This window comes from Camelus dromedarius, chromosome 1 (assembly GCF_036321535.1).
Source record: "Camelus dromedarius isolate mCamDro1 chromosome 1, mCamDro1.pat, whole genome shotgun sequence".
NCBI classification, from domain to species: Eukaryota; Metazoa; Chordata; class Mammalia; order Artiodactyla; family Camelidae; genus Camelus; species Camelus dromedarius.
The window spans coordinates 113,039,499-113,062,606 of NC_087436.1; the positions used below are offsets into that span (position 1 = coordinate 113,039,499).

The 23,108-nt window shown below is 46.0% G+C and overlaps 1 protein-coding gene across 3 annotated transcripts in view; it reads right to left on the reverse strand.

Annotated features, from left to right (window-relative positions):
* The window catches only part of CC2D2A (coiled-coil and C2 domain containing 2A), a 114,351-nt gene extending 95,662 nt beyond the window's left edge, over positions 1 to 18,689 (reverse strand). The window contains exons 1-4 of one of the 3 annotated variants that reach the window (XM_031437119.2): positions 18,539 to 18,689; positions 13,422 to 13,481; positions 11,279 to 11,362; positions 9,233 to 9,356 (exon numbers count right to left, since the gene is read on the reverse strand). In XM_031437119.2, the coding sequence (XP_031292979.1) occupies positions 9,233 to 9,356; positions 11,279 to 11,362; positions 13,422 to 13,460 (247 nt within the window). In that variant the 5' untranslated portion in view covers positions 13,461 to 13,481; positions 18,539 to 18,689. Of the gene's footprint in view, positions 1 to 9,232; positions 9,357 to 10,288; positions 10,380 to 10,775; positions 10,959 to 11,278; positions 11,363 to 13,421; positions 13,482 to 18,538 lie in introns of those variants that run through there. The other 2 variants (XM_064487934.1, XM_064487930.1) reach the window with 2 other exon arrangements.
* Between the last annotated feature and the right edge of the window lie 4,419 nt (positions 18,690 to 23,108).

Here is a 23,108-nt window from a genome sequence, read left to right on the forward strand (position 1 = left end):
GATTTGGAACCGGTGCCTGTTCAGTGAAATCCTTTCTTTATCTGGAATTCCATGACTATGCATAGGTTTGAATAGCCAATCAGAAGCCAAAGATTTTACCACATGGTTTTATGCTGCTGTTAATCAGGGAGGTGGCACCTCTGGGCATGTGCGTGTGCGGGAGCCTGTCTGATCGAGGGAAGCTGCTGAGTATCTGAATCCAGTCTGCCTTCAGTAACACTCGGAGCCCTGCAGGAAGGCTACAGTGTAGAGAGGCTTGTGGGCCCGAGGGGAGTCGCTGGGGTGGTGGCCCTGAGGGACAGGCCAGAGAGAGTCAGAGATTTGGGTCCAGGTGAGCAGACTTGGCTGGAAAGAGGCGGTGGGCATGGTAGTGGGCGTGGTAAGTGAGTGTCCCCAAACCAGAGCATGGCCTTGAGTAAAAAGCAGAGAGGCAAGCTTGAGACATCTGTCCCCTGAGGACGCATTGCTGAGCGCTCTGTGTACCAGCACTGTGCTAAGCAGAGCTGAACATTAGTCCCCACCCTCAAGGATTTCTAGTCCAGCGGAGAGAGAGGGCTGTGTACCAATAAACGGATGACTTCAGACATGCTTATGGGCACCGGGTCCATGAAGCATTAAGAAGGTCTACTCAGCCCACACTGGGCACAGGGGAAACTTCCCAGAGGTGATGTGGATACTGATTTTTGAAAGGTAACAAGCTAGGATAAAACAAACAAAAACTCTCAAAGGAGAAGGGGTTAGTCTATGCAGGGAGAGTGACGTGGGTGATTTACACTCTTTTGGGGAAAAAATGAGGCACAGCCAGGCTGACAATTCTGCAAAGACTCCAAGCTGGCACTATGTCCCCTGTCCTCTGGGGGGCCCTGGGAGCCATGGATGACAGGGCTGGCTGTACACTGCCATCGGAGCTTCCGTGGGCAACCGTCAACCACTAGCTTTGCCTACTAGTCAGAGTTAAGATTCATGGGTGTAGAGTGACGCTGTAATGCAGCGATTAAGAACACAGGTTCCGAAGGTCCACAGACTGGAGTCTGGCTCCAGCGCCTCTAGCTGTTGGTCCTCTCCGAACCTTAGTTTCCTAATCTGTGAAACAAGGCCTGATTATAGGACCGTTCCGAGAATGAAGTAACGTAATGCCCGTAAAGTGCTTACTCTCCTGCCATGTCGAACACTCAAAAGAGGTAATTGTTTTTGTTGGATATTTAGCATCAAGTTCTTCTTCCAGCTGGAGGAAGCTACCGTGTATGTGCCAGACCCTCTGTGGGGCGCTTTCTGTATGTCATCTGATTTCATTGTCATAATAGCTGCGTGAAGCCAAGGCTTTTATGATCCCCGTTTTATAAACGAGACTCCAGCGGCTTCAGGAGGTTGGGCGATTGCTCAAGGTCCCATGACCAAAAATCCTAACAAGCAGTAGTGAGTCTGATTTCAGTTCCTACGGGTCTCATGGAATGTTTGCTGACTTGAAATGTTGTTTATTTCTCTTAATATCTTGGGCAACAGAATGGAGTGTGAGTAAGAAAAGAGAATGAGGAGTCTTGATGGAAATCTTATCAGAAGGCTTGCTGCCTGGCTCGGAACAATAGTATTAAGCTCTCAGAATTCAAGGCTGTCAGATGCGTCATCTGTTTGTCTGTCCACTCACCCCTTCTTCCTTCCTTCCTTTCTTCCTTCCCTCCTTTCTTCCTTCTCTCTTTTCTTTTTTCTTTCTTCTCTCTCTCTCTCTCCTTCTGGGGGAGAGGAGGATGCCTCAGGTAAACAAGTAAATGCTTAGAAAAGAAAAATACAATCGAAACATATGAGCTTTCTTAGCATAAACTTTCTTGTTTGGGCCAGGGAAACCACTGCATCTGAGGTTTGGCCTAGAAAAATGTAGCTAAATCGTGTTTATAAATTGGTCATGAGAGACAGCATCATGAAACATTTATAACAGAGTATCAGTCCCAGCCCAGGTTGTGGGGGTGGAGTGTGTCAGGATGGTTCAATATACGCAAATCAATCAAGGGGGTGTATAGCTCAGTGGTAGAGCAAATGATTAGCATGCACAAGGTCCTGGGTTCAATCCCCAGCACCTCTGTATAAAAATCCATCAATATAATACATCTCATTAACAGAACAAAGGACAAAAACCACATGATCATCTCAATTGATACAGAAAAGCACTTGACAAAATTCAACATCTTCTTATGATAGAAACATTCAACAAACTAGGAATAGAAGAAAATTACCTCAACATAGTAAAGGCCATACATGAAAAGCCCACAACTAACATGATCCTCAGGGGTGAAAAACTAAAAGTGTCTCCTCTGAGATCAGGAACAAGGCAAGGATGCCCTCCTGACGACTTCTATCCAACAGAGCACTGGACGTCCAAGCCAGAGCAAGTAGGCAAGTGCTGTGGACCGAATGTTCGTGTCCTCCCAAAATTCATATGTTGAAATTTAAGCCCCAGTGTGATGGTACTTGGAGATGAGGCCTTTGGGAGGTGATTAGGTCACAAGGTGGAACTATCATGAATGGGATTAGTGCCCTTATGAAAAAGACTCCAGAGAGCTCCCTGCCCCTTCTACCGTGTGAAAACACAGCAGGAAGACAGCCACTTATGAACCCCAAAGCAGGCCCTCCTTACCAGACACCAAATCTGCTGGTGCCTTTATTTTGAACCTTATCTTGGACTTAGGATCCAGAACTGTGAGAAGTAAATTTCCTGCTGTTTATATGCCACTCTGTCTATAGTTATCTTAACAGGGCAAACAGGCTAAGATGGGAAGAAAAAGTTACAAAAGGCATCCAGATTGAGAAGGAAGAAGTAAAATTATCTCTGTTTGAAGATGACATGGTCTTATATGGAGAAAACCCTAAAAATTACACACACTCACACACACACACAACTGTTGAAACTAAGAAGCAAATTTAGCAAAGTGGCAGGATAGAAAATTAATATGCAAAAATGAATTGTGTTTCTATACACTAACAATGAAAAATCTAAAAAAAGGAAATTAAGAAAATAATTCCATTTCCAACAGCATGAAAAGAATAAAATACTTGGGAATAAACTTATCAAAAGAGGCGAAAAACTAGTACACTGCCAACTACAAAACACTGCTGAAATAAATGAAAGACATAGTAAATGGAAAGCCATCCCATGTTCATAGATTGGAAAACTTAATATTGTTAAAATGTCAGTACTACCCAAGGCAACCTGCAGATTTAATGCAACCCCTGTCACAATCTCAATGGCATTTTCACATAAAAAAGAAAAATTCATACTAAAATTGATATGGACCCCAAAATAGCCAAACCAATTTTGAAAAAGAAGAACAAATTTGGAGATCTCAGATGTCCTGATTTCAAAACACATTACAAAACTACAGCAATTAAAACAGTGTGGTACTGGCATAAAGATAAAATGCAGACCAATAGGATAGAATAGAGAAACCAGAAATAAAACCTTGGGAATATGGTCAAATAATTTTCCACAAAGATGCCAAGACCACTCAATGGGAAAGAGGTGGTGTGTTCTACAAATGGTGCTGGGGAACTCTCCATCCACATGCAAAAGAATGAAGTTGGATCTTACCTTACACAAATAAACTCAAAATGTATTAAAGACACATAAATGTAAGGCCTAAAATTATAAACTCCAGGAAGAAAACAGGAAATCTTCATGACATTGAATCTGGCAATGACTTCTTGGTTATGACAACAAAAGCACAGGCAACCAAAGCAAAAACAGACAAACGGGACAACCTCAAACTTAAAAACTTCTGTGCATCAAAGGATACAATCAAGAAAGTGAAAAAACAGACTTTGGAATGGGAGAAAATATTTGCAAACCATATATCTGATAAAAGATTATTACCCAGAATATTTGAAGAACTCCTACAACTCAATAATAAAAACAAATGATTTGGCCAGACACTGGGCAAATGATAGGCATTTTTCCAAACATGATATACAAATGGTCAACAAGCCTATGAAAAATGGTCAGCATCACTACTTATAAGGGAAATGCAAATCAAATCCACAATGAGAAAACCTCAAACCCAAACAAACAGAAAATAACAAGTGTTGACAAGGATGTGGAGAAACTGGAGCCTTTGTGCATTGCTGGTGGGAATGTAAAATGTTGGTGCACCCACTGAAAAGCAGGATGATGGTTCCCCGAAAGTAAAAGTAGAAATACCACAGGAACCATCAATCTCACTTCTTGGTATGTCTCCAAAAGAGTTAAAAGCAAGATCTTGAAGATACTTGCACATTGATATTGAAAGCAGCATTATGAGCAATAGTCAAGATGTAGAAGCAACCCAAATGTCCAGGAAGGGTAAATGGATAAGCAAAATGTGGTATAGACATGGAATATTATTCAGCCTGAAAAAGGAAGGGATTCCTGTCACATGCTACAGTGTGAATGAACCTTAAAGACATTATGTGAAGTGAAATTAGCCGGTCACAAAGACAAACTCTGTATGACTCAACTTACATGAGGTATCTAAAGTAGTCAAATTCATAGAAACAGAAAATAGAACGGTGGTTGCCAGGGGCCGAGGGGCAGGGGAATGGGGAGTTATCGTTTAAAAGGGATAGCATTTCAATTTTACAAGATGAAATAGTTCTGGAGCTCTATTGCACAACAATGTGATGAGAGTTAACTCTATTGAACTATGCATTTAAAAATGATTAGGATGGAAAATTTTATGTGTTTTTTTACAATTAAAAAATATTCTGGCAGAGATGAAAAAAGAAAAACAAATGAGGCAAAATCTTGTTAATCCTTGAATCTGCTGATGGGCACACAAGGTTCACTAGATTTTATCTACTTCTGTGTATGCTTGAATTTTTCTCATAAAAAATAGAGGCTCCAGAGGGCATTATGTTTAGGATCTTAATGGCTTGGCAGTTGAATTGGTGTCATCTGATTTACTTTAAGTGTATCAAAAGCTGTGCTGATTACCATACACATAAAGCCTTAATTGATGGGCTGAAGAGTTGTTAGTAGAGGAAATAGAGTTATGTTTCCAATTTTGCTGGAGAAAAAAATAATAATAAAAGGGGTAGAGGAGAAAATGGGCTTGTGTGATGAAAATTCCTTTCTCTAAAAAGCAGCCAGCCTACTTAAAGTCACGGGAGAACCATGTTCCCGACCCTGTGTTCTTATAGCCAGCCGGAGCGAGATGGGGCAGATGGGGAGGACTATGGAAGATGCTCCCATCACTTGGCCAGTCCAGCTTCAGTGTAGCCTCTCCCATCAACTGATTCTGCCACAAGGCTACACAACCTGAGTGGGCGGGCCATGTCTGAAGCATTTGCTGTTATGCGTAGGTCAGAGTTCTCAACAACTTCCAACCCCCCCCCCCCCTTTTTAAAATTGAAGTATAGTCAGTGTACAATGTTGTGTCAATTTCTGGTGCACAGCATCATGTTTCAGCCATCCATGTACATACATGTATTCCTTTCCCTGTTCTTTTTCACTGTAGGTTACTACCCGATATTGACTATAGTTCCCTGTGCTGTACAGAAAAAACTTGCTTATTGAGCCTCTGCCATGGACCAAGTATTGCTCTAGGCACTGGGATTAGGGTTCAGCAGTGAATGGAGAGATCAAAGTCCTGTTCTCAGGGAACTTCCGTCCGGGGGGGGGGGGGCAGGTACCTGGAGTGGGCCGGATAACTGAGTATGAGTGCTCTGAAGGAAAATAGACCCAGAGGGGAGGACAGAGCAGGTGATGGGGTGGGGAAGTGCCATTTCAGGTAGAAGGTCAGCAAAGACCACTCCAGCCTCCACCTCTTCCCCGACATCCAGACCCCTCCATCCATCCCCAATGCATATCAAATAGGCATCTGAAACCTTGCACGTCTTTTCCTGCTGTCTACCCTCAAACCTGTTCTTTCCACCATCTTTCTGTTCTCTGTAAATGGTCACTCCATTTCCCCAGTTGCTCACGTTGAAAAGCCTGGAGTCATCTTCCCTACTTCCGCAGTCCCGGCTCAATACAGCACAAGACTGTTGGCTCTACCTTCCAGACCCCCAGATCCCCACACTCCTGTCCATCCCATCCACGATGACCCTGGCCCGAGTCCCCCGCCTCCACCTGTATTTCTGCTGGTGCCCTCTACCTGGTCTCTGGGCTTCTGTCCTTGTTCCTTCCAGAGTCAGCTCTTAGCCCAGCAGACTTCAGCCTGGAGTCTGCCCAGATCCCTCGTCTGCTCAACCTTCCCCTGGCTCTCATCTCACTCCAATCAAGAGTGGAAGGACCCACAAGGCTGGTCCAGTTCCCCTCCTCCCTTCTGACCCTATTCCTTCTTCTTCCTCTTACTCATTCTCCTGCCCCCTTGCTGTTCCTTAAACACACCAAGCCCTTCACCAAGCGCTTTAAGGCCACTTTCCTCAGGGATCCCTCATTTCCTCCAGGCCTCTGTGCTAACATCACCTTCCCGGGGAGGCCTCCCCCGATGACCTTTATAAAACAGCAAGCCTTGCTCTCACCGCCACGGCAGCCCTGTCCTGCTAATTTATCTTTCTCTCTAACACTTCCCACTACTGGCCATACAGTAGATCTACTGTGCTGCTTCTTCCTTTTTCATTTGTTTTCTTTTTTACCCTCTCATCCTGGAACTGGAATCTAAACTCATTGGGAGCTTTAAGGCATTCTATTCTTGTCCCCATTTTGCAAATAAAGAAACTGAAGTTTAAGGAGGTGGGGGAGCTTGCCCAAGCGAATAAGGAATTGACAGAGGCTGGTACCCACACTTTCTGATGCCAGAGACCGTGGTCTTCACTGACACACTCTATTGCTTTTCTGTCACAGTCTTAACAAAGGGATGAATGGAGAGCTTTCTGAGTAGACATCAAAGCCCGGGAATGCCAGGTGGTCCCGAGGCCTTCAGAGGCCAGTAAGCAGACAACCAGGATGCAGGCAGATCGGAGAGGAGTGAGAACACAGCTGGACGGGGCCAGACTGTGGAGGACTTTATGTGATGCTCATTACAGATTTCCGAGTAGAGGTTTAAAGAAAGATGACTGTGGTGGTTTAAAAGTACATCCATAAATTTCTTGGACACACCTCTCTTTAAACGTGGAGCCTAACTCCCCTCTTCTTGAATACAGGCTGGACTTCGTTTCATGCCTCTAACAAATGGCAGTCATGTGTGATTTCCCAGGCGAGGTCATAAAAGACACGGGTGCTTCCGCCTCGCTCTGGATGCACAGCTTTCTGCATGTGGCCACGCGTTCCCGAGCCCTCGGTCTGGAGTCCTCTCCACTCAGCAGTCTACCATGGAGATGCCGCACATCCTCTGCTGTGTGCCTTGCCCAGCCCATCTCAGGTCAACACTCCTTGTGGCCCTCATTCCCTGGACTTCTCTGCCTCTCACTCTACTGTGCGTTGACATAATGAATGAAATCTGTTCCACTCTCCCATCCACACAACTGACTTTCTGCTGGTCTTGACCGCTCATTTCTGAGTGATGCCTGACCACCCAGGCTTCTTATCCATCAGATACCTACCACTTCACTTCCAGGGATTTTTTTTTCTACATCTTGACCCATCAGTGCCACCAAGTCAGAGACAGCTTTCAGCTCCACCCTGGGCTGCCAGATACCAGCTGGTCATGACCTTGCTCAGGCGGCAAATCTTAGCTTTGTGTTGTTCTTTCCTTCACCAAATCATAAAGAGCAGCTTTTGTTTTTGTCTTGTTTCTTTCTACTCTTGACTAACACATAGATTGTCTCTTACTCTAAACACCTCAGTTACTGCTCATTTACCTATTTAAAACGCCAGTGCAGACTATATAAATGTTTAAAACAGTGCACACTATTTAAAATCCTTCCACATTCTTTTTTTTTTTTTTTTTTTGATTTGATCCTCACAATCACTCCCATGGTGACAGTGAAGAGTGTTTCCCCCATTTTGGGAATAAGAAAAGAACTCACGTTCCATGACAACACTGAGCCTTCATTATCAGCTACACTTTCTGACATTTCCCCCCTTGATTTTTAAAATAACTGCTTAAATATTCAATAGTTGTGCTGTGAACTGAATTGTGTCCCCACAAAATTCATATGTTGAAGCCCCAACCCTCAATGTGACTGTATTTGGAGATATGGTCTCTAAGGAGGGAGTGAAGGATAAACGAGGTTTTACGGGTGAGGCTCTCACAAAAGGATTAGTGTCTTTACAGGGAGAGACACCAGAGTGAGCCCACAGGGAGACAGCGGCCGCCCGCAAGCCAGGAACAGAGGCCTCGCTGGACTCTGACCACACTGACACCCTGATCTTGGACTTCCAGCCTCCAGAACTGTGAGAAAATAGATGTTGTTTGAGCCACCCAGTCTATGGCATACTGTGTTAGGACAGCCTGAGCATACTAAGACAAATTGTAATCTTCACTAATGAATAAATTTGCCCATTTAGGAAAGGAAGCAACTCTCTGGGATCAATCCTGGCTCTATTTTACTAATTGGTAACAGTTTTATTGTGTCACTGCTCTTGGATGGGAACTGCATTTTTCTTAGGGTTGGCCTTCAGATGAGCCTGCTTCCAAAGCCTTCTAATTTCCAATAGTTACTTTCTTCCCCAGCTCAGCTCCAGGGAAACAGGGTATCAATTGTGTAATGATTAGGTAACAACTGAAAAGTATAACTCATCTTCTCCTCTGGTCTCTTCCATTTTTCATGAAAAGCAACAAGGGAGGGGTAGTAAGTTTCCCTACAATGATCTGATAATGACTGATGCTGACCGCAGTGGGGAAGAATAATGCTGTAAAATACAGGCCACGGTTTCTGGACGAGGAAGGGAGAGTGTGTGTCGGGGGGGGGGGGGGCTGGGGGGATAAAAGCAGGGGTCCACAAGGAGCAAGGTCCCCAAGAGCCTCAGAAACCTCCTCAGGTTTTCCAACATCTCATTCCAGTCGATTTCATTAACAAATATGCCTTCCTAACTATTTCACCCTCCTTTGAATTTCTACCTATTTGACTATTTGCACCATTCTATTTCAGTGAATGCTTCCAAACTTATGTGGTTATATAAATATATCCTGGGATTGTGTCCTGTCTCCTAGACAGATGCTCACCTAGAAGATGACCCACAGAATTGGGCTGAAATCTGGCATAGGGGTGGGCAGTGGACATATATGAAAAATAATACCCATGAGAAATCCCCATGTTGCTCTGTGCTGATCACAAGAGGCGATTAATAACTACTGGTTGAACAGAACTGAGAGACACTTACTTCGTGGGCCTCGTCGACTCGTCATGCTCAGGAGGTGAGTGTCAGAACCTTCCTGCACGGGCTCCTGCTGGTCCTCGAGGTGGGAGTTTTCAGACACCATTTCCTTGGGGCCAGCAGCTGGCAGCTGTGGGCAGATGGTCAGAGGTTGTGACTCCCGGGGCTTTGGTTGACTCAGATCCTATCTCAGGATGAGATGGGTCACTTAGCAAAGGGACAGATTGTAATACTATTCAGATCTAGATAACTGTCATCTCTGCCATGTGAGTCGATGTGGTCCTCCCCTCCCCATCCCTCCAAGGAAGCGGTGTGGATCCTGAGTTTCTCTAAGAGGTTTCTTGGGCAAAATGCTTGCAGCATCCCAAAATAAAATGAATATTTTCACTTTTTCTAGGTATAATGTGTAGCACTTTGTAGAAATCTGGAGGAAAAGAGAAGCAGGGAAATTACAACTGAACTATTTGATCCCAACTCCCAATTCATTTGGAAACAGTTGTCCAAGTGCCTCTGGTTAATCCAGGGCAAAGAATAGCCTCTGGTTCCTGCCCCAGACTCTTAGAGGAGGGCAGGAAGGGGCAAGCGTGGCAATGGAGGCCATGGGTGAGTGATGTCCTTAGGACCAGACAAAGGCTTGGCTCTGAACTCAGATTTACTATGGGACCCTGGGTGAAGTATTGAACTTCTAAACTTCCTTCCTCCTCTGAAAAAAAGGAACTAAAAATAGCCCATTCACTGAGATGCTGCTATATATCAAGCATCATGCAAAGTGCAGACATTCTGGTTTAAATAAATGGCCTGGGGTGGACCTGAGGCATTTAGTTAAAAAAAAAAATCCCCAAGTGATTTTGAAGTGCCACTAGGGTTAAGCAACACTCCTCCAGATTTCTTGCCGACACCCTCAAAACTGCACCTTGTCTGTGACAGACGCTCTTGTGCAGTTCAGTGCGTGAGATGCCTCAGGGAAGTGCTGTGCCTGGAATGACCTCCTCCACTCCATCCCTGCCGCTTTCTGCCGGGCAGTCCAAGCTCCACCCCCCAGGCCTGGTCACCACTGCTCACTGTGCCTGTGGCCTTTGAGCTCTTTCCATCCGCACCAGCCCATCTGCTGTCGCGGGGCCCCCTGGCCCTGGATGCAGAGCCCCTGGCTGACCTGCAGGATGGGGTTAAAGCTTTCTCAGTGTCCAGAGGGACCAACGGTATGGCCAGGCAGCACCTCCCACCCCTGGTCCCTCCCCAGGACGGGTCCACACCAGCTGCAGAGAAGGGGGCTCCGGACGGAGCTCGTCCCCACAGGAGTGCTGTGGGTAAGGGGGAGCAGGGAGAGGGGTTTCTTTTCTGACTTGGGCTCTCGGTCCCGGTACCCTTCCCATCTCCCCGGCCACCCTTCTCCAGGCAGCCCCATCACGTGGCTGCTGGCTCAAAATGGCGCTTCCTTCCCCTCCCTCCCCTGCTGGCATCTGGCTGATTCCAAACAAATCACCCATCCACGAGATCGTCCCTGCCTCCCTCCTCAGAGGACGACTCCTTTTCAAGAGAATTTATTTACCTTGAGAAAGTGGAGCTTGCACGGGGATGATCACGGCCAGAGGGCAACTTCTGCAGAGGGCAGAACTGGGGGAGGGGCTGCCTGCAGGCCCGGGAGACGGGAATCAGCCTCTGGTTTCAGCTGAGGTGGAATTTGGGCTTGGAGTTGGAGAGAGTGGGAGTTCCCCAAGGTTTGTAATCCTGCACTGCCATCTATCGCCGGTCTTAGTTTATGACCTTTGATGACAAGTTGGAAGGGGCTTTTTCCATCATTTCTAAACTTCTCTCTGGGGGATGGGAAACACTTTAGAGGAAAAATGTTCCAAATACTGCCCATGGCTTCATTGTGAGGGTCCTCTGTCAGGCCCAGCACAGGGTCCACACCTGGACCATCCACTCGCATCCCTGCCTCTCCCAGCGAAGGCCAAATGCTGGTACCCACAGGAGGATGCGTGGCATCTCTGCATGCAGCGGGTTATTAGCCAACAGCCTGCTAGACAGACTGTGCTTCTTGTCATTGCTTACCTGTTTCTTTCTTTTTTGTCTTGGAACCTTCTTGGTCTTCTTCCGTTGCCCCTCATCTGCATCCTCACCATCTTCAATGAACTCCTTTGTTAAAATGCAAATGGAAGAGTTGTCACTTGGTGTGTGTGTGTGTAAGTTGGGAAAGAGTGGTAAGCGAGGACCAGGGGTGTGATTTTTAGGTGTTAAAATTATCATCTTGCCCAGAAGCCTCCACCCACTAACGCTGAGTGTGTGTGAAGGGACAGTTGACCCATCTAAGCAGCCACCACCATCTACTTTTCCCCAAATTGACATGTTCTTGAAAAGCATATCCAAATGGGAAGTCAATGAGATGCTGTTGGAGCTTCCATTGCTTGTTCATGCACAGGGCATCTATTGAGTGCTTAATGTGTGTGCCCGGCCTTGGGGGCACAGAGATACTCCCCGTGACTTCCCTCAAAAGTTGTGATCTAATGAAGGCCACGAACAAATGAATCTGCCAGGACAGATGTTCGGGCCCAGACGGACAGACAACCCCAGCACAGGGTGACATCAGAATCATATTAGGGTTTTTTTTTTTCCAGGGCTGTGCTTCTCTGCTCCCTAGCCTGACTATCAGGTGGAGAATAGTGAAAATCCATGTTAAATCACCACAGAAGTCTCAATTTAAAAGAAATGTTTGCAGGTCTATTTGAAAAGGGAGAAATCCTTTAACAGTGCAAACTTTGATTCTTTTCCCATATTATGCTTTCTAAAGTTTTAGTCATAAAATGTTAGAGCCAAACCCTCTCAAGTTTCAAGCTTTCACGTTTTCTAGTCCTAGAGTTTCACAAACCAGAGCACCAGCACCTGTGGGTATAAGAGAAGTTGCAAGAGGAACCCAGAACCTCTCCTGGTACATCTAATTTATTAGGCTTTTTTTCCCCTAAAATTGGGAAATTTCTGTTTTTATACTGAAACGAACTTGGAACACAAAGAATAGATTTTTAATCATCTAAGATGTCAAAAGACACGGCAGGCAGGTTGCTGGGCTAGGTTCCAACCACACAGCGGCATCCTTGGTGTCACGTTAGAGACGGTGTGAACTTCAGTTGCAGACGAAGGAGCTGAGGTGCCAACCAGGGATGGGTGTAGCTGGGGCTTTTCCTTTGTCTGTGGGACCTGATCTCTCTGACTGATTTTCTGGGTGCAAGGCCCATCCTCACCCAGGCCTCCTTCTTCAGGGCCTATCGGGAATTCTCCAACTTAAATTCTAAGATGATAGTACAGAGGTGTGCAATTGTGGTTCTTAATTCAACACTGTTCTTATTACCTTAGAGTAGACTTGTGAGAAAACTATGTCTTTTTTTTTTTTCTGGCTTTCCAATAATGTTTTGATCCTCCATCCATGGAAAACTCCAGTAGTAAACTTCAAATTAGACCAAATGTAAACTCCATGAGGGCTCAGGGCTTTTGTTCGCTGCTGTCTCCCCTGGGACCAGAGGCACAGTAAATATCTGTTGCATGAACGGATGAGCATGTGTAGATTTCGGTGATTTGTCAGTACTTGGTATCTTGCTTAAAGTTCCTCTGCATGGTTTTATCTGGGTTCCTTCAGGCTTTTTGAAAATAGCGTATTGTCTCCACTTCTACCTCTGTGGTCTCCAGTGACTGAACGCTGGAGCCAAGAGAGAAGCAAGGACTGAGAGGAAGACTTTCCCTTCTGTTCGGAATGCTACAGTCCTCAAATTGGAGACGGCCTCCCTTCTCTGGTCCACATGGTGTTTAATGATGCTTCACATACAGTGAGTTAGAAGTTGCAGGACTCCATGAGACAGAGGATTCTATTAATGGTTGTAATCTGCCATTGTTGGCCTCATTTTGAATTTCTTTAGAAATCAATGTGCTTCAGCAGAACTGGACCCCACGGTAGGTGGTAATTCAGAACTGCCGTGTATTGGAATTCATGAGATGGTTACAAAGCCACTTCACGGCACTCCGCCCTGGAGCTGAGTTTCCTACTCCACCTGCCCCTCTTCTCCACGTGCCTGACATGGCACCTTCTGCATGCAGTAGGTGTGCAGTAAAGGCTCGTTGCTGGCCTAACTTCCTCACTCAACAGCCCGTGTGACATGAGCCTTAACACACAGACACACCCCCCAGGGACATCTAAGCAGCCACTCACCTCTGTAATTATTTTCACTTTTTCTTCCTTGGGATTCATTTGTGCTGTGTCGGCTCCTCCCTGCCAGGCAAAGAACAAAGAAGTCAGGCCAGCTGAACTCAGGGAAAACATCTTCCTTCTTGTTGACAAACCGGAAGCTGACTTTGATGGTTAGGGGATTGTTGGGGCTGAGCAGACCTGCTATTCACAAGGAGTGCCTTCTTGCGGGTCCCAGGATAGGTGGTGATGAGCCCCAGAGAAGGAAAGAGGCCAGGCCCTCTGTCTCCACCGGCCTGGTGGTGAGCCTGGCTCTCCTGTGTAGGAGCTCGAGCCAGAAAGGGTTCTGCCCCTGGGGTAAGTGGCCTGGTTGGAATCCAGCTCCTAAAAGACTGTTTCACAGCCTCTCCTTTCCCCTCAAACCTTCACCTTCCCTTCTACCTTCACGCTCTACCTTTGGCCTTGGTTCTCATTTCAAGAGCGAAGAGATGGAGGGACGGTATAGCTCGGTGGTAGGGTTCCTGCTCAGCATGCATGAGGTCCCGGGTTCAATCCCCAGTACCTCCACTAAGAAATAAAATGAATAAATCTAATTACCGCCCCCCCTGAAATGAGCAAAGAGATGAAGCCAGAGAGGGGTTCCCCAACCTCCCACCCCCCGCAGCCCCACCCCCACCACACTGAGTCATGTCCCCTCCTGGGCTTCCGCTTGCTGCTGTGGCCCCTCCCTGCTTCCCTCCAGGACCTCTGCTCCCATCCCCTCCCCTCCCTGCCCAGACAACTTTCCCTCCTCACCTGCATAATCATAATAGGGTCATTCCTGCCCGTGTACAAAGGCTCCTTCCTTGGAAAAAGTTCTCTCTGGCCTTCACATCTCTTTCTAGACGTTACTCAGTTGTTCAGCCCTTTACAGGAAAACTCTTCAAACCCTCTCTTTCCTGAGCGCTGAACTCCCTGAAACTGCTCTTGCCAGGTCCTGTAATGGATTCTGTAACCCGGCATCCCCATGGCTCATGATCAGTCCTCAGCCCTCACCTCATTTGCCCCGTCAGAGGCATTTAGTAATGAAAGTGACTGGTCACTTTCTTTTTCTTGAAATATCTTCTTCACTTGGCATCTCAGACTTGCTCTCTCCTGGTTTCCTCCGACCCACTGGTGACTGTCTCCTCTCAGGCTCCTGGGCCGGTTTCCCCCATCTTCCGAGCAGCACACCAGCACCTCAACGCCTTCCCCTGCTGAGCTCGTCCTGTCTCCTACTGAATCCCAAATTCACATCTCCCAGAATGCCTGGCCTGCTTGTCCCACAACCTTCCATGCTGCAATACACGGAACTCCACTGTCCCCAGGCCGGTTTGCCTTGGCGTCATTCTTGAGTCCTCTCTGTCATGTGATACACCGCATCCAGTCCGTCAGAAACCCTGCCCCCTTTGCCTTCAGATTATACCAGGAAACCGAGCACCTCTAAGCGCCCTGCTGTCATCGCCCTGGTCAAGCACTCTCGTCTCCCAGGGGTTTTGCGAGAGCCTCCTGACATCGCTGCTTCTCACTGTGCTTGCTACCTAAAGCCAGTTCTCTGCATTGGTGCCGAGTGAACTGTTCAACATGCAAGTGAGATCATGTCACTCCTCTGCTCAGAATCCTCCAGTGACCTCCCTCTCTCAACAGAGTAAATCCTAAATCCTTTCAGAGGATCTGCACTTGAATCTTCTCACCTCAGGGCCTTTGCACTTGCTGTTCCGTCTGCCTGGAACTCTCTTTCCTGAGACATCTTCCCTCCTCTTTTTCGATTCCTACAGGACTCTGCTCAGATTTCATTTTATCAGAGAGATCTTCCCTAAACACCCATAAAACAATGATAACCTCCCACCCTCCCTCTTCTGGAACTACCTAACCACCTTATCACGATTTCTTTTTCATCGCACTTATCAGCAGCGGACACCTGCACTGATCTGTTACTGTCTGCCCATTCTCATTAGAATATAAGCTACAAGAGGGCAGGAGCGCTTGCTTGTTGTTTACCCCTAGAGCTTAGGACTGTGGCATCTAGTAGACACAACAAATGTGTGTCGAATGAATGACTAAATCACTCTTTATTGTCTGTGTCTCCTTTGGCCACATTCTGGAACCCTTCAAAGCTTTGTGTTGTCCTCGTTGGGCTGCTATGAAGATTAAACAAGAGAACACGGGGAGAAACACCAGGCCTGACAAATCACAAGCCCTTCCTAACATCCACGGAATCCGAATCTTAACTGGGACCTAGTCTTGTAAGCAGCTCATCTGACATGTTCAAGGTTTCATTGACCCTAATGGGGAGTTAGCACATTAAAGGGAAATAAAGCATCTGAAATTCTATTGTCTCCCGTTCAGACCTCCTCACAGGTGACAAAAAATGGAGGAAGGGAAATGGTGAAAGCAGCAAAGAAAATAAAAGGGTGAGGAGGCAATCTAACGAGAATGAGGAGGCAGGTGATAAAAATGAAATGCTACAGAGCATGGACGCTCTCTAAACCCCAGCTCTGGGCATTATGAAGTGAGAAAAAAAAAAGAGCTGTGAAATATCTTAGCAACTGAAAAAATTCTCAGTAAATGAAAAAAATGTTATGTATGAAAGAAAGAGAAGTAGAAAATGAAAAATGTAACAGGGCGGACTTTTTCTCCTCATTTTTTTCTGATCATTACCTTTGAATGAGTTTCTAAGGAAATCAGATGACATTCAAATTTATTTTTCTATGAACACTTTTGCTAAGAAAACTAATCAATTCTACCCAATATTAATATGCAGCTTGTCATCCTGATGTGCCCTGAGTGCCTGTTAGTAGATTCCTATCGGCAGCATCAGAATGAGAGCTGCGATTTACTGCCCTGGCTCTGTGTTCCCACTGGGTCTCACAGTTGAATTTCCAGCTTAGGAGCATATGCCGTAACTTACACAGGGCACACTCGGGCTTTCCTCGGAGGTCAGCCTCTGACAGCTTACGTGATTTGCCATCTTAGTTATTACAGGTCACATTCAGAGTTTGACCCCGAGACTCAGCGACTCCAGAGTCCTCCTCCATGCCGCTCTGCCTCTGTCTCCACACTTTTTCTTGCTTTAGCGATGTCAGTAACTATATAGAAACTCTTCTCTGTTAGCCTGTTATTCTGGAAATATTTACAAAGGAAAACTGCAGAGCATTGACCCCACGAGAAAGGGTTTTGGCTAGCCTGGGTCAATGATTTATTTAGTTTAACTCAGTGCAAAAAACAGAAGATATTTTTCAAGAAAAGTACTGACATCTTCATCCAAACAAATGGACCATTTCTGAGGGTTGTCAGATACTCTGAGGACCTGTGGGAATTCTACAGGATGCAGGAATAAAGGAATGAAGGTATATGGAAAGAGCAGCACTGTATGTAACACAATTCAACCTTAGCTGCTTAAAAAATAATACAGCATATGCGTCCTACTCCAGAACAGGGAAGACATGGGTTTACAGAAAGAGGGAGACCTTCGTAAAAAAAAAAAATTGTATGGACCTGGGTTCAAATTCCAGCTCTATTTATCAGCTATGTGACTTTGGAGCAATGCCTGCACCTCTCTGAGGTACATTTCTGTGTCTGGAAACTTGTGATCATAATTCCTACCTCAGTGAGTGATTATTTTATCACGGTTAAATGACAGACTGGAGTAAAATGCCTGGCCTGGACCAGGCTCTCGGTACTAGTAAGTGTTAACTATCAAGAAAAAGTGATGGGGAAAAGGAGGAGAAAGGGATGGGGAGGGGGAAAGCACTTAGGGTACAGGAATAAAAGTCGTAAGAAAGACCTTAGGTGACGCCAAATTCCCCATTATCATCTTTGGTTGTCAATTTTCAATCTCTGGCACCAATAACCATAGCCCCTCTCTCCCTTCTCCCCGCTGGGCTCAGGGCAGTTTCCTTTCTGTTTCCATGTGTGGTGCTTCTGAAACCTCCCGCTGCCCTCACACCCTTGAGCGTGTGCTCCTTGTAGATGGCACTTTGCCTTTTCTGTCCTATTCTGTTAAAGCCTGGATCCCCGGGCAGGTGCCATGTGCACCCTTTTGATTTCATTACCTAATTCTACCAGTTATTCCAGCCACACCTCCCTGTAGTCAAGGTTAGTGACAAATAGCTTTATGGAATCATTTCATCAGCTCAGGATAACATATGTCGCCTCCAAAGAGTACACAGAAATACCACAGTGGGGCTGTGTGAGGTGACACGTGCCCAGTGCACTTATGTGATGCACTGAGTGCTCCCGGCCTCTCCCTGGGAGAAGTCTCACTGTGCTGTAAGCACTCAAACCCTTTTATAAACCTCTCATGGCTCTTAGCTCATTGTACTGTGATGATCTGTTTATAGGTCTGTCTTCCCAGTAAGCTCTGAGCTTCTGACCTGCTTTAGCACGTTTTTGCTCACTCTAAACGTCTGCACCTTGCTGCAGCCTGGTGCCTTGATGATGCTCAATAAATGTTTGAAAGAATGACTCTGCATGAGCTCTAGGAGATCATTTGAGAGAGATTTCATTCTGGTGCTGAATATACTTGCAGAATAAGTTATACGAAAACCCAGTAAACATACACATATTTCCTGTTAAGCTTTATGAGCCTTTCAGAGCACCTGTTTGCAATGAAGGGAAACAATCAGTTTAAATCGCAGAGGGTAGATTTCCTTGTAGTCTTTTGGTGAGAGCAGCCATCCTTTGTCTGCAACAGCCCTTCCTCTCGTGCCAAGGGATGCGAAGCTAGCAATAACTAGTATCTTGCCTCTCGAACAGTTTGAACTAAAGGGCCCAGAAATGCAGCAGCAAGTGTTTCCGGGAGACCAGAGCACAACAGGATGGCGTGGAAGTCCCGGGAAGGAAGCAGAGAGACCTTCTGGGAGGAATCCCACCCAGAGGCTGGCACGAGCCAGACTTAACATTTCTTGCAAACCAGACACCAGGCAGTGGCTCAAATCAAAGCAGCCCGAGTCATGCTCTATGTTTTGATTCCAGAAAGTAAAACATAAAAAACAAGGACCCCTGCATGAACAATTCATTAAATCGGCTCAGGGTATCCAGGGGAGAGGCTGAACTCCAAGCCCGCTACGGAAAGCGGACTCCCGCTGCTGCAGCCCTGCTCCCGGGGACAACCGATTTACCTTAAGGAACTTTACAAGGCACTTTGCAGGTCCCGCTTTCTGGGATGGAAGGAAAGTGGAGAGAGATGGGTCTTACTGTTGAATCTTCTAAAAAAAATCCCGGAAGGAAAGGCTGAAGGTCGGGCCGCCCCGGGCTGCTCCCTGGGAAGCTGCAGCCACGTCTCAGCAAAAACACCCACTTAGCAACCCGTTCCTAAGGACGGTCACTTGCTGGCTTTTTTTTTCTTTTAAAGTGACAGGTCACTTGTAGCAGTGGAACACAGGCAGGCGGGGTGAGCAGAGGCACCCAGCTTGCAGGAGAAGCACAAAGAGAAATCGGCGTGGGGGAGCTGGGTCAAAATTAAGTCCAGCTTTCAGAGCCGTCCCCTCCCGCATGGCATCTGCTCACTGGGCATTTCTGGGAAATGACAGGCGATGCTCAGGGGCGGGTGGTTTAGCATCAGAGCAAGGATGTCTAACTTATCTGCGGCACGGGCTCCCTGGAGGTTGCTCTGGAGTGTTTTCTGGTTCAGCATGGAACAGTAAATGTGCAAGATGAAACCCTGTGTAGTCTGTGAGCCCCACTGAACTTACTGATGGGGGTGTAACTGTTACGGCTCAAAAAGCAAAAAAAAAAAAAAAAAAAAAAAAAGAGGCAAAGCAGATGGCAGAGAAATGGAATGAACAGACCAAAGAAAGCCACACTCCAAGTACACTAGTGTGCGTGCGTGTGTGTGTGTGTGTGTCTGTGTGTGTGTGTGTGCGCGCGCGCACACGTGCGTGGTAGGGTGGGCAAGCCAGGCGCAGGAAGGAGGAAGTGAGCTGGCCCACTTTGCAGAACTCCAGAGAGAACTGGGATTTGTCTCAGCAGCGTGATGGGCTGAGTGGTGTCCCCCAGAAAGATACGTTCAAGTCCTAACCTCCCGCACCTCCGAACGTGGCCTTATTTGGACACAGGGTCTTCACAGACGTAGTCAGGTTAAGATGAGGCCATTGGCTGGGCCCTAGTCCAGTAGGACCGTGTCCTTATAGAAAGGGGGGATTTGGGCACAGCCAGCCGTGCACAGAGGGAAGGCCACGGGGAGACACAGGGAGAGCCCAATCAACCAGGCGGGGAAGGCCCGAGGCCCCCGGAAGTGGGAGTGAGACTGGAGCAGACTCTCCCTCGCAGCCCACAGAGGAGACCAGTCCTCTAGCACCGTGATTTCTCACCCTTTTCTCCTCAATGGCAAGACAATTCTGCTGTTTTAAGCCAACCAGGGTGTGGTGCCTTGTTATGGCGGCCCCAGGAAATGACCACAGTCAGATGCCAAGACAAGTGAGGAGGGCCGTGAAGCTGAGCATGGAAGAGGATGTGAACGTCTGTGAACTGGGGGGCTGGGTCCTCAGACCCTCCCTTACCCCTGGCAGCCTGAGGAAGCATGCCCATCCTCCCTGGGGCCCTTGTCTGCCTCCCAGAGAAACTCAGGGTTTCCTCTCCAGGGAAGCTGAGCTGGAGACATTGGTCTCAAGTTCAGGTGCAGCAGAGGGTGGGTGTTTCTCCAGGCTGAAAACTGAGTATGAAATGGAGAGGTGGGCGGGGCGCACTGTGAGCCCTTCTCACCAGCTGAGCCGACCACACACACCTGCGATCCCCTGCCCTGCCTCCACCAGCACCAAACTGGAAAACATGGGATGTGATTTTCTGGAGGAGTTCAATGTTCACAAAAAACAGACCCCCCCCAACACTGGCATTTCTGCACCCTCCAGTGAGAGAACTGGCATCTGGCCTTTCCAGAAAAGCATTCCAGAGAAAGTGAGAGGATCACAGATTAGGAAATTCAGTACTTGTAGCTGTACAGAAAGAGAGAACCCGGAAATGAAAAGGTAGGATTTATCAAAGAAGTCATCCAAGGAAGACTCTCAGAACTGAAAGAAGTCTTTGAATTGAAGGAGACTACCAGCTAGTGCTGGCACAGGGAGCCCACGAGAAAACTGGTCCCTCTCCATTGGTGCTCTGTGCGTGGTGGGAAAAATATTCTCCAGAGACTTCAGAACCATTGGCTGGTGCCATGCTGCTTAAGTTGCCTTATTTATGCTACCTACATCATTTAGGAACCCCCCGAGTGACACATTTTAAAAAATAGTCTCAGACTACTGTATCCCCGTGGGGTACGAGGCAAGAGCGGACACAGAAGGTTTCTGGAGGGACACACCTTGGAGTAGTCAGTTCAGGACTGCCACAGGGAAACACTGCTGAAGATGCACTCATGATCCAAAGTCAGACACACGAAGGCGAACGGTCAGGAGTCTGCAGAAAATCAGAGGGTGCTGAAAGACATCAAGAGCTTCTGACAACACAGGAGAACTGGGAAAAAACAACGGCCGTAAAGGAACTTAAAAGGAGGCTTTGAAAATATGAAAGAAGAGTGAGATACTGTTAAAAAGATCAGGCAAAGGTTAAAAAGAACCAGCTAGAGCTTTTAGAAGTGAATAATAAAGTCATGATTTTTTTTTAAAGCAAAGGATGGGTTCATTACAGAGGAGAGCACTGGAAAATAATGCGTGATATAAAAGATAGATTAAAAAAAATCAAATGTGGCACAGAGAGATGCAAAGTAGGAAAGAGTGGTTGGAGGACGTGGAGGAGAGACTGACAAGGTCCACCGTGTCTCGTGGAGTGAAGAGAAGAGAGAGAGGCAAAACATTGAATGCTGGCTCTTAAAGTTGAGGAATCTCGGTCAACTTCCTTAACGTCTCAAGGTTTCAGTTTCCTCATCTGTGAAGTGAGGTTACTAATAGTACTCACTCCAGCGAGTCATTATAAGGCTTATGAAGTTAATATTCGTCAAGTCCTGGTACATAGTAAATGCTGTAAAGTTTATCAAATAGAAAAAAAAATAACTGTGGGTGTTGTCTTAGCTCAGGCTGTTTAACAAACACCGTAGACGGGGCGGCTTAAACAGTAGAGGTTTATTTTCTCACCGTTCTGAAGGCTGGTAGCCTAAGCCGAGTTGCCGGCTGACTGTTCCTGGAGGGCTCTCTCCCTCCCTCGGCGGAGCCTGCGGGCCTAGTCCTCACATGGGCTTGCTTAGTGCGCGTGGGTCGCGCAGGCGGAAAGCTTCCTCTTTCTCCTCTTACAGAGCCATCGGTCCTATCAGGTTAGGCCCCACCCTTAAGACCTCATCTAACCTTAATTTCCTCCTAAAATCTCTGTCTCTAAATGTAGTGGCATTGAAGGTTAGCTGTCAGCATACGAGTTTTGGGGAAACACAGCGTATGTTTATCGTAAGAGGTCACCTACTTGAAGTGGTCGGCTGATAAAAGGTAGGGTTTGTTCACAACACTTGTGCTAATCAACCTTCCGGTTACGACCTCCCTAATCTGTTTTTTTTTTTTTAATTGAAGTGTAATGATACAAATGAACTTATTTACAAAACAGAAACAGACTCACAGACACAGAAAACAAATTTATGGTTACCAAAGGGGAAAGGTGGGGGAGGGTTAAATTAGGAGTTTGGGATTAGCAGATAGAACTACTATATAAAAAATAGATAAACAACAATGACCTCCCTTATCTTTTAATATCTAACTAAACTAAAGCAGTTCGTAAGAATTATACATCTCCTCATTACATTTAAAAGTTTTTAAAAAGCATCTTTCAAAACTGGCATTTCTGGCACAAATTCTTAAGCAAACAAAATAAATGAATCTAGTAGATTTCTTTTCAATCAAAATCCAAAAATACCTTTCTTCTGTGTTAAGTGTTCCTATCTGGCTGAGGAGTTTTAATCATGAATGGGTGTTGAATCACATATCACAAGCTTTTTTTTTCTCCTTCATTTTTCTGAGATAACCAGATATGAGTTTACTTCTTTCATCCCTTAATGTCGTGGATTACATTGACAAGCATTTTAATGTCAAACTTTCTTGCATTCCTGGTATACCCTAAACTTGGTCAAGATATTTTAAAAATTAGTTGTTGGATTTAGTTACTAATATTTAGATTTGTTTTGCTTTAATGTCATTACTGAGTGTGGCCTATTGTTTTTCCTTTCCTGTGGTATTATGAAAAATAAAGAATATTCTAATATCAAAAAAACAGACTAATCTTTCTCTCCCTGTCTTTCTCTGTCTATCTTTGTTTCTCTCTGACTCTTTAATGCACACACACACACACACACACACTCTGTTTTGTTAACTTGTCTATAAAACTGTTTGGGTCCAGTGAGATTTTTTTTATTACAAATACGTATATGACATAAAAATATATATGACATTAACTTTGCTATTTTAGCCATTTTTAAGTGCACCATTCAGCAGCATCAGTTACATTCACAATGTCATACAACCATCATCACTGTTCCCAAAACTCCTTCATTACCTCAAATAGAAGCTCTTTACTCTTTAAACAAGAAATGACAATTTCTTCTTCTTCTCAGCCTCTACGTTATTTTCTGTCTCTATGAATTTGCCTCTTCTACATATTTCATAGAAGTGGAATCATACAATGTTTGTCCTTTTGTGTCTGGCTTTTCACTTAGAGTGTTTTCAAGGTTCGTCTACGTTGTAGTGTGTGTCAGTACATCATTCCTTTTTAAGGCTGAATAAT